The sequence below is a fragment of the Centroberyx affinis genome, unplaced genomic scaffold, assembly GCF_046629955.1.
Source record: "Centroberyx affinis isolate AG114_WGS23_722 - 3 ecotype Tasmania unplaced genomic scaffold, CSIRO-AGI_Caff_v1 ptg002308l_1, whole genome shotgun sequence".
Lineage (NCBI taxonomy): Eukaryota > Metazoa > Chordata > Actinopteri > Beryciformes > Berycidae > Centroberyx > Centroberyx affinis.
The window spans coordinates 127543-140582 of record NW_027280580.1 but is presented as its reverse complement, the minus strand read 5'-3'; the positions used below and the strand labels follow the sequence as shown (position 1 = coordinate 140582).

The 13040-nt window shown below is 40.6% G+C and overlaps 2 protein-coding genes across 4 annotated transcripts in view; both read left to right on the top strand.

Moving 5' to 3' along the window:
• Positions 1–5486, top strand: part of LOC139655584 (tyrosine-protein phosphatase non-receptor type 4-like) — a 32988-nt gene extending 27502 nt beyond the window's left edge. For 2 of the 3 annotated variants that reach the window (XM_071533023.1, XM_071533022.1), the window contains exon 19: positions 80–5485. In XM_071533023.1, the coding sequence (XP_071389124.1) occupies positions 80–463 (384 nt within the window). In that variant the 3' untranslated portion in view covers positions 464–5485. Of the gene's footprint in view, positions 1–79 lie in introns of all 3 variants that reach the window. The other variant, XM_071533024.1, reaches the window with a different exon arrangement.
• A 2428-nt stretch (positions 5487–7914) lies between these two features.
• Positions 7915–13040, top strand: part of epb41l5 (erythrocyte membrane protein band 4.1 like 5) — a 44507-nt gene continuing 39381 nt past the window's right edge. Inside the window, exons 1-2 of the mRNA XM_071533026.1 lie at positions 7915–8064; positions 10354–10578. Of these exons, the coding sequence (XP_071389127.1) occupies positions 10399–10578 (180 nt within the window). The 5' untranslated portion in view covers positions 7915–8064; positions 10354–10398. The remainder of the gene's footprint in view (positions 8065–10353; positions 10579–13040) is intronic.

Genomic DNA, 13040 nt, shown 5'->3' with positions numbered 1-13040 from the left:
CAACCATCAGCTTAACTCCGCTGTTGTGTCTTTTCCCTCTCTCTCTTTCTCGCTCTCTTCCTTTCTCTCTCTCTCTCAGAGCCAGTACCGCTTTGTGTGCGAAGCCATCCTGAAAGTCTACGAGGAGGGCCTGGTCAAACCGCTCAAGACCGCCCTCTACCAGCAGAGAGAGAGGGACGAGGAGAGGGACGAGAAGAAAGAGCAGCAGAAAGCCGGAGAAGGAGAGGAGGTGGCGGCGATGGAGGAAGAGGAGGCGGCGGGGGCGGAGTTGCTGGAAGGAGGTCTGGACGAAGAGGACGACGATGACGACGATGAAGAGGTGGAGGTGCTGGACGTGGGAGAGGTGGTGGAAGAGGGGGAGGAGGACGAAGAGGAGGAGGTGGAGGAGCCGAGCGTTGCTAGCACCACCAGCGTGACCAGCGAGACCAGCTTGAACCCTGAGCCCGACCCTGCTAACCCTTGACCCGCTGACCTTTGGGGTCATCGGGGTTACCAGGAAGTGGCCAGGTGGCCGGAGGAGGAGAGAACAAAAAGCACTGTTGCACTTTACGCTGACAAAAATGAAAAAAACAAAAACAAAAAGACAAATAAACGTGAAAATCATGGACAAATAATAAAGAAAAAAAAGAAATCCAGCTGTGTTGAATAGGTACCATTAGGGGACATTGTGTGTTCAGGGTAAACTAAAAAAAAAAAGTGCAGAGACAAAGAACGAAAAGATAAAAGTACGAGAGAATAAAACGTTGTGGATGTGGAATTGCTGTAGTGCCATAAGTACGAAGGGGAAGGGCTGCCAACACGGATGGATAGAGATTTTTTTTTTTTTCAACGGTCGCCCTCTCCCCTTCCGAGTGAGTCTGCCAGACGGACATGCCTTTTTTTAACTTAATGTCCTTTTAGCTGATAAAGAGATATACCTTATCTTTTTTTTCCTCAAAAAGAGTATTTATTGTGTTTTAGTTGTGTCAAACCCTGTCCACTGAACAAAAAAAGTTATATGTTTGTTCGTACAAGTCTAGCTTCATGCTTCCCTGATTAAATCTTAGGTAGTAAAGTAGTGTGATTCCTCCTCTTCTACTACTTCTTTATTTCTTTTACTTTTAGTGGAAACAAGTGATTTAATTTATTGTACTTGATTTTATCTTACTCAGTTTTCTTGTCTAAGTTTCTGACAGTGCAGACAGATAGATGGACAGTTGAAAGCACTTTGTGTCTCACCCTGTTCAATGCTGTGGCAAGTTTGTTGTTTTATCCTGCTTTGTGCTTTTGAGCTCGCAGACACACGTCGTAAAGTGGCCGTCGATTGGCGTGGCGAAGAACACAACTGGTTTACAATCCCTAGGGCCTGTGTCTACAGAGCGCCTCTCGTTCACATAGCAGCACCCAGAAACCTACAGACCCCCTGTCGAAAAACAGATACAAAGTTTTAAACTTCCAGCATCCGGTGCATTGATTTTCAAAAACAGATTTAGCTCTCGGCGCTGTGGGTAGCACTCAGCAGCACGCTCATTCAACACAAGAAAAAGAAGCCGGTGCTGTAAAGAGAGGCCCCCAGTGGACACACAGCCTCACTGACTCGCAATCTAAGCTATTTCATAGCCGTCACAGCTGATGAAGCTAAGAAACAAGGCTGGGGTCAGTTCAGTTCAGTTCAGGTCTCTCAGAATTCACTTTCAGTCACCTCGATGTGTAAATGCAACCTGCAATTCACTTGCAAATGACAAAGTGGGAATCAAGGTGGCATAGTGAGTAGAGGTGCCACCTCAACCAGAGGACCTGGGATCAAGCCCCCAGGTCACTAAGCATCCACCCTGCTGAAGTGTCCTTCAGCAAGACACTGACGGTGAAGCCCCACTGTTCTTGGCATCTTGAGTCAATCAACTTTGTCCAACCCAAATATTTTGATATTCAATTTTTGCTTCGTAGACATAATTATACTCCTTTTTTTTATTAGAACCTTACCAAAAAAATAATTGATAGATAAGATAGGGAGAGAGAACTCATACAATTGTGAAATCCTGACACTGCTATAGTTAATTTGATCTTAAAAGACATGCTTGGACAGCGAACGTTTTTTCCTGGTAATGAGAAAGTGGGTGAAAGCTGCTAGAAGAATTGCTCAATCAGTGTCCTCATCTTTGGCCGTAGGGATTGGTTTTCACATGACAAACACCACATGCATTTGCATAAAGTTATCTGGTTTCAACTTTTGTTCCACCACTTTCCCCACGTCACATGCTTGGTTCTCACCACAAGCTATCCCAGCATGCACTGCGCAGCCAAATTGCTCACTTGAAAAGAGAGAATCTCCCTACAGGGATCAACAAAGTCTCACCTTATGAGAACATTAATTTTGGGGAAAAAGAAAAAAATCAGAGAAAATTTCCTTCCTGAACTGACAGTGAACTGATCTCAACCTTGGTACAAATGGAGAGAACTGAACTTTAACGCTCCCCTCCACTGACCTCCCCAGCAGCTTCTGCTTCAGACATCTGTTACAGTGAGACTAACAAACGATTCATATAAACACGAACCTCACAATTCATATAAACTGAAGCGATCCATCTCTCCTCCCCCAAAAGTCCCTGTTTACACATTTGGGATTGAGACTAGTCGAGATTATCATGGTTTATTATATGACCCAGCATTGAACTCAAAGAAAAAACTAGCTATCAGCTTTCCTAGGAAATGTCTTCTTAGAAAAGTTGTTTCTTTTTTTTTTTTTTTTTTAAGTGTTAGTGGGTGAAGAGATCACTGGAGCGGGGCTTTAAAACAAACTCTTAAGCTGTTTCATTATTCTCCAGTCTCTGCCAGAGAACAGTAGAGACTTCAAACCAGCAGCACAAACCGAATATTCAACCAGTAATCATGTCCTTTTGATTAATCTCTTCCAATGGTACTTCATCATTTTAAGACACATGCTGTTTTTAAACCGAGATGATAATCTGTACTGGGTGATTGGTGACTGACTGATGATGATTTTTGATGATGAATTTTATTTTCAATTCACAGAATCCAGCGTCAAATTGCTTGTTGAGTGTTTGTCGTCTTAAGTACGGGCTAAGCTGTCATTGTACTTTTCATAGCAGTATGAAATGGAGTGTAGCCTCTTCATAGTTTCAGGTATTTTTCTCATAGGCTGCTTCAGTACCTGCTGTCATTGGCTCCTTCAATGCATCCTACAGGACAAACCTACTGCCGAGTGTGTGTGTGTGTGTGTGTGCTCTGTTTTCTGTCTTTACCTCTCTCTCTCTCTCTTTCTTGTTCCCCCCTCTCTCTCTCTCTCTCTCTCTCTCTCTCTCTCTCTCTCTCTCTCTCTCTCTCTCTCTCTCTCTCTCTCTCTCTCTCTCTCTCTCTCTCTCTCTCTCTCTCTCTGTCTCTCTCCCTCCCTCTTTCTCACTCATTTCCAGCATGCAGTTTGTTAGCTGTCTGGTCTAAGCCTGCTTGTCCGTTAACTGGAATATGAAAGGTTGTGACTTGTGCCATGAAGCCACACACCTGCCCTGACGTGATCTGAAGTTTCGTCTGAAGAGACGCAGACGTACAGCCTCATTTCTGAGAGTAAAATATTTTAGTCTGTTTTAGGAACCAGGCTTAATCCTCATCTGTGAAAGAACAATTCAAACCGTGCTTATACCTCCCTTTCAAACAGCTGAATCGTGCATTTGGCGCATGGAGAGGTGGGATCAAGAAGAGCCCAGAGACTCTTTCCCTCTTATTCCCTCCATATTTCGGTATTCTTTCAAATCTCCCTAACTCCTTCTCTCAGGCTACATCAGTCATTTCAGCAGAGCCCACGCAAACATTCTCAGTCCATTCTTTTCATTGTTCTTCCCTGATTGCCTTTCTTTTGGATCATTATACATGGATCCCACTCTCAGTTTCAGCATGGCCTCAAGGCAAATGACACATCTGAGCAGAATACCGTGGATACAGTAACGCTGTATCAAACAACAGCTCGGGTTTCCACAGACGGGCCAACTGAGGCTAACCAGTGATTGATTAACTGACTGACTGATTGATTCAATCTTTTGATTGACAATTAAAAACGCATGGTCTCTAGCTGGAGACCCTAGCTGTATGAAGTAATTGTGTGTTCATGTGCTGGTGGGAAGGTCCGACATCCGGGACTTCCAAGTCGGCTGCTAAACAGCGTTGCATTCATGTGCTATTTTGTCAGAAAATCAAACTTGATAGACAATAAACAGACTTGGACCTCCTGCAGTTTAACAAGCTAATATGACAAACTTCCTTCAAACAAATATGAGGTTAATCAAAAAATAGATTAACAACAAGGTGCATGTGTTTGTGTTTTCTTACTGTTAACTGACACAACCTTGTTGAGAAGGTTATTGTGTCATAACTCAGAAACTCGGGTAGCAAAAGTTTCTCAGGGTTTCTGATTTAATCATCCAAGTTTGGAGGTTGTTCATGTGAAATTTCCAAGGAGGAAAGTCATTTTTCCGATATATATCCAGTAGCACACGAATGCACAATAATCATCAGAAGAATTATACACAATCAAACTCAGAGGCTTCTTTCCATCATGATCCTTTTTTTTTTTTTTTTCTTTTTTTTTAGTATTATGCATCAGGGCCAACCGAACATGGCTTTACCACCAAATCAAACTTAATCAACACTGATGGCTTATGAGACCTCCATCCAGCATATCTCTCGAGGCATCATTAAGTTCAAGATAATCACAAAGCGTTTTTTTAATTTTTTGATTTTTTAAAATGGAATGACATCAGTAACAAGTTTGAAAAAAGCTTGAAAATGTAAAAGAAAGGAACGGAAATTTGGCCCTGTAGTGAAAACTAAGTTAATAACAATTCCAGAAAGCAGGGCTGTCAAGAGTTTCCATCTCCACAAATGTCCAGCATTGAGCTCTCTATGTTCAAAGTGTTGTGTTGTTGACACATAATGGGTACTGTCTGTGTGTTTAGGGTACTGATCAAAGGTAGTTTGGAGGGGACCGGACACGGGAGGGCTAGGGTTAGTCGAGTTGTATTTTTGTAAAGATGAAACAGTTCTAGCTGGGTAGGGAAAGGACAGCACTTTGTAGAAGGCTGGGTGGCAGGTAGTGCTACTGAAAAAAGTCGGAGACATAAAGTGGTGTTAAAATAAGTTGTTCTTTTTTTTTTTATTTATCATTTTTATTTTGTTTTAAAAAGACACCTGTAGGGAACAAGAAAAAGAAAAGAGAACTCCTAACTACACAGTGCCACTTGTTAATTTTGTGTAAATAATACTAGACCATGTAAATACAATGTTGTATATGAAAAAAATCTTTAAAATAAAAGGGAAAATCATTTGTGAGTTGAAACATTTTGTTTTTAATTTTGTTTTGATTTTTCTTTTCTTCTTTTTCTTTTTTTGGCTGATGATTCTAATGTGACACAAATGGTGTGTATTTAAAAAATGCTATTTCAAAAGTTTGCTTTATTTGAAGCTTAATCTATAACAGCGAGTGTATATATAATGAAACACAAAATAATGACAAATGTTTTACCGTATATACCCTTGGTTAACTCCTCTACCTGTGTCATAAAAACCTTTGTCCTCAGTTGCTTGTTTTTTCTGGTATCATGGATTTACGGTGCTTTGGACATGTCTATAAGCTTGATTGTGAACAATTAAAGCTTGTCTGTCAAAGCATGAAGAAGTGGCTTCAGATCACCTTGCTTTTCCACACTGTAAAAGTGAGGTCGGGCAATGTAATGATGAGCAGTGAAGAGATGAGAGATAAACCTGGTTAGAAGTTATGTCACTACTCTGGAGGACAGCGCTCACTCTCAGATTAAAATGCGCCCCCCCCCCCAAAAAAAAAAAAAAAAAAAAGAGAAACTGGTGGCTTCATCAGCTGCAGGTTTTAGGGTTTTTTTGACTTGTCAGATTTAATTTTGTAGAATGAAGCCACTGGTCATGTTAGGTTGCCAAAGTCCTAAATCTGTCTTAAATTGTTTGGCTCAAAACAACTAAAGTGTCTGTGCTATTATGTTGGCAGACCAAAAACAAGGTGAAGTTTTCTTTATTACTTATCCTATGTTCTGCAAAATCAGTTTTGGGTTGTGAGGAAAATAGTGTTCCTAGGGGAAAAAACAGGCACTGCTGGGTAAAACAGTAAAGCATATTTTGAATATTTTATTGCTAGAATAGAAATTATTTTTTTCTTCACGTACATTATTTCCCCTTTTTTATTCCCACTGTTTTACACCAAACCCAACTTTTAAAATGTATGATGGTGTAAGATGATATGATAATATAAGGTGCTTTGGATCTGCCCATTCGTATTTATTATTGTTATCAAGCCAGAGGCCACAATAGGAGCTATTACACATTTTCACCTTGCATTAAAGTCCTAATGCAGATAAAGGATACATCTACTTTCTGTCTAGATAAGGTCCCAAGACACATTTTAACACAGGTTTAAATACAGCACATACAAAGACTGAAATCTTATTTTTCAAATGTATCTGGAGGCATGCTAGCAAAAAAACAATCTCTATATTTTCTAAATGTATTTCTAAATGAAACTTAGGCCTACAGTATCTCAGGGAGTCCTACCATTCCACACAAGAAAAATAGTTTATCAAGGTTATATCAATGAGTGCAGATATCAAGTAAAGTTTGGATATAGCAATAAAGACCTACTGCAGTGGGCTGATACAGTCGATATTACCAGGTTGTGTGGTAGAGCATAGGCATCTTTTTGAGGTAATGTAACCAGATATTTTGGAGGGAATAAAAGGCTAAACAGATCCGCTACTACGTTATCCACATAACTTTTTGTGCCCCTTGTTATCCCGTTCTTCTCAATCTACATTGTCTAAAATGTTGCCAGTTTATAGAGATAACCCTAATGAATCAGATTACTTTAATATACTGTATTGTTATTCACAGTGGCTTTCAACGCGTACGTCAGGGAACACTGATGAGTTTCGAAGTGAGCGCTGTCTTGAGAGTTTGCTCAAATATTACAAAAATCAACAGCAAACAAAAATGGCATTAACTTTAAAGCACTTATAATCGCTTTCTTCTTCCAAGTTAATAATGTAATAATTGTACTTTATTGATCCCCATAAGGAAATTCCCTTTGTGTTTGCCCCTGTCCACGGGGGGCCAGAGGTCAGAGGTCAGCTACAGTGCAGCAGGTAGGGATTCAGTGTCTTGCTCAAGGACACTTCAGCAATGCCAACACTTGCAGACAAGGGGGCTTGAACCCCGCTCTTCTGTCTGAAAGACGGCCTCTATACTCACTACTCTACCCTGCTGCCCCAAATGAATCCCACAAATCCCACATGAACCTTGTCCAACACGTCTTTGTCTGTGTTTTCCCACTTTTATGATCAAATTAGGCTTTTTGTGTGGTATTTCTAGACAATCATTTGATGTGCCTTGTGATTTTGACTTGGCTAAGTCTGAGTGAGTCAATGCAATACCTCCCAAAAATCCCCACACTTCCAAACTAACCATAGGGTGGCGCCGCTGTAAACTGAAGATGAAAGATTAATGTTTAAATTCAGAAACTGAGTGAAAAGAAGAAGGCCCATCTTCTAACATTGGAGGTTTTTAATTGACAGCAAAAATAGTTAAGAACTGCATGTTTATATCTAAATTTGCTATAATTTTGGTACATTTACACCAGTAATATCAGTCTATTCTCTTCTGCCCCTAAATGGATAAACAAGACATGATATAACCGAAAATACTGAATATCAACAGCCTAGTGTAATTGCGTGCATCTGAAGTTGGAAAAAACCCTGCTATTTATACAAAAGCTAATTTATACCTACATCAACTCGAAACGGACAGTTTGTCCCTTTAAAAATGCTAATTAAGTTTTGTTAGGGATTTATCCTGACGTCATATCCTGAGGGGAGTCTTGCCTCCCACTTTTTGTTGGGACTTGGGAGAGAAAATCATCCCGCAGAGGTATCGAGGTGGAAAAAAAAACAACCTCACAGCAAGTTCACAAACCATGGGAATATACGAGGCTGCTTTTTAGCAGTGTACAATGCAAGCGGACGTACTTTCACTGTGAAATTCCTGCGAGTGGTTTTTGTAAGTATCGCTTTAGGACTTCTTTTTGGATCTACAAGTGGCTGTTGCGGAGCAAGTGTAACGTCGGATCCTTTTCATCAGCAGCATCACAAGGGGCTGTTAGCTTTGCGGGCTAAGGGAGCGTGTTTTGTTGCACGGAACAGGCGTCTATGAACGGAGTGTATGTTTTCAGTCGTGTATGCTTATTCTGTACGTTCGTACTAACGGCTGGCCCGTGCAGAAAAACATACGCACTCTCAAGTTAACGCAACCTGTTGCTCTTGCTTGCACCAGGTAATGCAGGCCCCATCCTGGAGACAGTGGGTACAGTTGCGCCACAGCTATAGGGGTTGAAATTGACTTTCTCACGATAGCAGACATCCTTCCAATTTATCTGGTGTACGTTTTATGTTTGAGTCTTTATTTGAGGGATTTTGGCAGCTCTATATATCTGGCAAGCACAGGGAATCTCAGTGGTGGCTTTTCTGGCTGACTTTAAGCCAGAAATAGTATCGTTAGACATCCCTCCAAGTCGACTAATCGTATTTTCATTTACTACAGACTCCTCCGTGAATCTATTCTTGTAGTTTTTCTTTGTTTCTTTGTATTAGTCAAAAACGCTGCAGCATGTTCCCCAGTTACGGTTTTATTTTGAAAAATTGACAGGAAGTCTTATTTTTTATTCTGGCTGGCTTGACTTTGTCGCTTGCTGAGCCACTGAAAATGTCCCGTAGATTTTACTCTTTGTAGGCAACGAAAGAGGATACCCACTGGGCTACTTTTGATGTTAACAGGAAATATTTGATGTCGTTATTAATTCAGTCCCTAACGTTACCTAAATCAAAGTGATATTTATTCATATTGATAAAAAAAAATGTTAGTCTTGTTAGCCAACGCTAACAGTCCTGGTTAGCAAACGTCCCAGTTACCTCTCTTTGTCGGTGAATAACCATATGGTAACGTTGGTCGACGCCGATAGTTAACGTTACCAACTGGTAATGCCAGAAAATGTTACGTTAGCGTACTTGGGTCATCAATACACCTTGATTGGGCTCAGTTGCCTGTAATAATGTCTAATTTAATGATAGTTAATGTTAGTGACTTGCATGGTAACGTTAACAAAAATGGTGCACCTGCCAGTCTGTATTTGCCTACACAACGAGAGCATTTTCTCAATACGTTAGAAAATCATGGTTGAAACCTGTCGGTTTGTTGTTGTTAGTTAACGTTAGCTATCTCACATTATGATGGCCAACAACCACCAATTACCTTGACCCTGGTTTCATAACAGTGGTTCTAGAAACACTGTTTTGGTCCCAGCTGAAAAAGTTAGAAGAACCTCTGGCCTAAGAAGAAGAGCCTTTCACTAACTACACTTAAGTTATAACAAAAGATTAGGAGGGAATGATGTAGGGGTAAGGTAGATGTATACAGTTAATACCCAGCATATTGACCTCCTCCCACACTCACTCCTTTAGACCTGTACATCTTTCTTTTAACAGTTGTAGTCCTGATATTTCATTCTTCTCTCGTTTTGTCTAAAACACTTACAGGCACACACAGACACACACACACACACACACACACACACACACATGAACACACATTACAGGTATACTAATGTTCTTGCTTGTCCTTAGCTTTCATTGGTGCGTCCCACCTCCCAGTGTGACTTTGATTCCTTATTTTTGTACCTTAATTTACTATCGTTGTATTCTTACATAGAGGTACAGTAGGGCTGGGCGATAATTCAATATTATCGTTTATCGTCTTTCAGTGGAATCATATCGTGATGATATGAAGATATTTTGATATCGTGACACACATTTCTGCTGTCTAAATTGATGATGACAAGCAAATTTTACTTAAAAACTCTGATAAAATGAGGTATGGTAGGAATATTATTTGAATATTTCTGTTTTGTTTGACTTCACACCTAACATCACCATTCGGTTCAATGAGATGAACATTAATTTGATTATTTACCATGATTTTGCATACATTAACCATATCGTGATATATATTGATATCGAGAAAAATCCTTATGATTATCATGATATTGATTTCAACCATATCGCCCAGCCCTAAGGTACAGTGTTCCTCCCAATCCATAACCCTCCACAACTTACCTCGCTTGTATTCGCTATACACAGATAGCCTACTGTATTATCCCACCTATTTCCATGAAATCTCCCCCCATATTTTAAAAATACATTTCATATACAAGCATTCCTACAATTACTGAAGGTCTACACAGTTTGTGAATACACATTTAAACCACTCATACCTTTATCCCTCTTTCCCCTACAGGTATGGTAGTGTAACCCCCCCTTTCCCTCTTCCTCATCCCCCATCATGCTGAGTTTCCTGCGCAGGACGCTGGGGCGACGCTCCATCCGGAAACATGCCGAGAAGACCCGATTGCGGGAGGCCCAACGTGCCACCACGCATATCCCTGCTGCTGGGGATGCCAAGTCCGTCATCACCTGCCGCGTATCCCTACTGGACGGGACGGACGTCAGCGTCGACCTGCCGGTAAGGAGGGTTGATCTTGTAGGAGTTCAGATTCAGTGTTTTTTTTAATACAGCTCAGTGGGGAAAATCGAGGCCGCTGGTGAATTTGGGATGTACCCTGATGTCCAGCACTGTCAGCATGTGTACCCAAAGTTCAGTCAGTCGGTTTGAAAGTTTGAAGCCACTGGGATCGCTCATACAAAGTTTTGAGTTCCCTTGCAAACTGCAGACTGGGTTAGAACGTTTTCTGTATTTTGTTTATTGTTGCTGTAAAAGGAGAATGGGTAGGCTAGTCCAGTATTTTATTATTCTTTATATAGATGGTGGGAAAGTAGTGAGGGAAAGTTCGGGCAGGATTCGATCCTTGGCCAGTGGAGCCATACAAGTGGTTTCAGAGGAGGGGGACTTCATGACTCAATAGGGCTGGGCAATATATCGATATTATATCGATATCGTGATATGAGACTAGATATCGTCTTAGATTTTGGATATTGTAATATCGTGATATGGCATAAGTGTTGTCTTTTCCTGGTTTTAAAGGCTGCATTACAGTAAAGTGATGTAATTTTCTGAACTTACCGGACTGTTCTAGCTGTTCTATTATTTGCCTTTACCCACTTAGTCATTATATCCACATTACTGATGATTATTTATCAAAAATGTCATTGTGTAAATATTTTGTGAAAGCACCAATAGTCATCCCTACAATATTGTCGCAATATTGATATCGAGGTATTTGGTCAAAAATATTGTGATATTTGATTTTGTCCATATCACCCAGCCCGACTTACAACTGAACATTTAGCCCACTTCGTAGAAAATACCGAGATATATATTGTATATCGCCATTCAGCCTAAAAATACCGAGATATGATTTTTGGTCCATATCACCCAGCCCTATGACTCAACTATCTCTGAGTTGGAACTTCTTACTCTGCTTTTTACTGTTTATGCTGCTTTGGCACTGTAGCAGTATGCAGTAGATGGCAAGCTGGATGATCATTGTTTTCAGTAGGAGAGCAACAGTAAACTCTGCCAACGCTGGTGGAAAGTGCCGCCTACGTGCCTGCCAGAACTTTGCAACAAAAGTTTTCCCAACTTTTGCTTTCAGTGGCGGCAGTGAAGACAACCCGGATGTTGCAATGTCTAGCAAAATGGATGTAGCTGCATACTGTACAGTTGTGCACCTGCTCTTGTGTCTTTCAGACTTGCAAATACGCTGGAGCTTCCTTTATCTGAATTTCTTTTTTTGGAGTCTGGGAAAACGTTTCCATAGGAAAATGTATACTGCCATATTTATGCAGAATATATAACCTGTTAGACATATTGAAATGAAACATTGAAATTGCATCAGTGCACATCGAATGGTCGAACCTTTTTGTTTATCAAAATCACCATAGCAACGAGAAGGAAATACGCCATTGCGGTTGGCTGACATCCCATGATGCCAACCGTTACAGCTTTTTTTTTTTCAGCCCACAATGTGAATTTAGAGTTACTGTTAGGTTTACATTAATATACAGTTGTACTGTGTGTTTCTCCTGACCATCAGATGTGTATTTGGCTTAAGTTCGCTTCAGAGTTGCCTACGCGTCGGAGTGTGTAAGCTGCAAGCCTGTTTGTGTGAGTTTATGGGAGAGAGAGCGAGCAAGAGCTGTGGTGAGCGTTGCATGCCTGTGTCAGTCTTTTTAAGCTTAGATGTGTATGTAGTGTGTGTGTGTGTGTGTGTGTGTGTGTGTGTGTGTGTGGTAGTGTTGCTGATCACCTGTAATTCCATGATCCTCTCTGGGAATACACTGGGTCACATGACTGTCACATGACATGTTAGGCCCATGGCCAAGTCAACAGAGAGCAGTGTCTCTCTCTCTCTCTCTCTCTCTCTCTCTCTCTCTCTCTCTCTCTTCCTCTCTTCTCCCTCTTTTTCTCACACACTTTCTCTACCTTTTTCTTCTTCCTCCCTCTGTCCACCTTTCTCTTATAGTTTGTTTCTCTCTCTCACACACACACACATTGAGCCACTGCTAGGAAAAAAAGTACTGTAGCCTCATTGTGTAACATTTAAATAACTGTAATTGTACTGTATAAGTGAATGCATGGGTATCTGGATCTTCTGTTTTTTGTCCTTCTGTAGAATATTGCTGGTTTGGAATTCCACTGTCATTCCATTTGTTCCTATTACATTATCTAGATATATATAGATCTTTCATCTGTATCTGACCAATTACCACAGGAGTATACTGATCAATAGGTGAATTTGTCATTGTTTTAGATTCAACTCTGGTTAAATGTTATACTTTACTGTAATTGACAGGTGACGTTATCCCTAACTCATAGATTGTTTCATCACCTTGAGACCAAGCCAAACCATTGAAAGAAAATGCATTGTAAAAAGTCAAGGAAAAATCAACCAGTATTTATAACTTGTTACTTTGCAAGGTTTATGCAGATTACCGAAGCAATTTTTCATAAAACTTGAGGAGCAT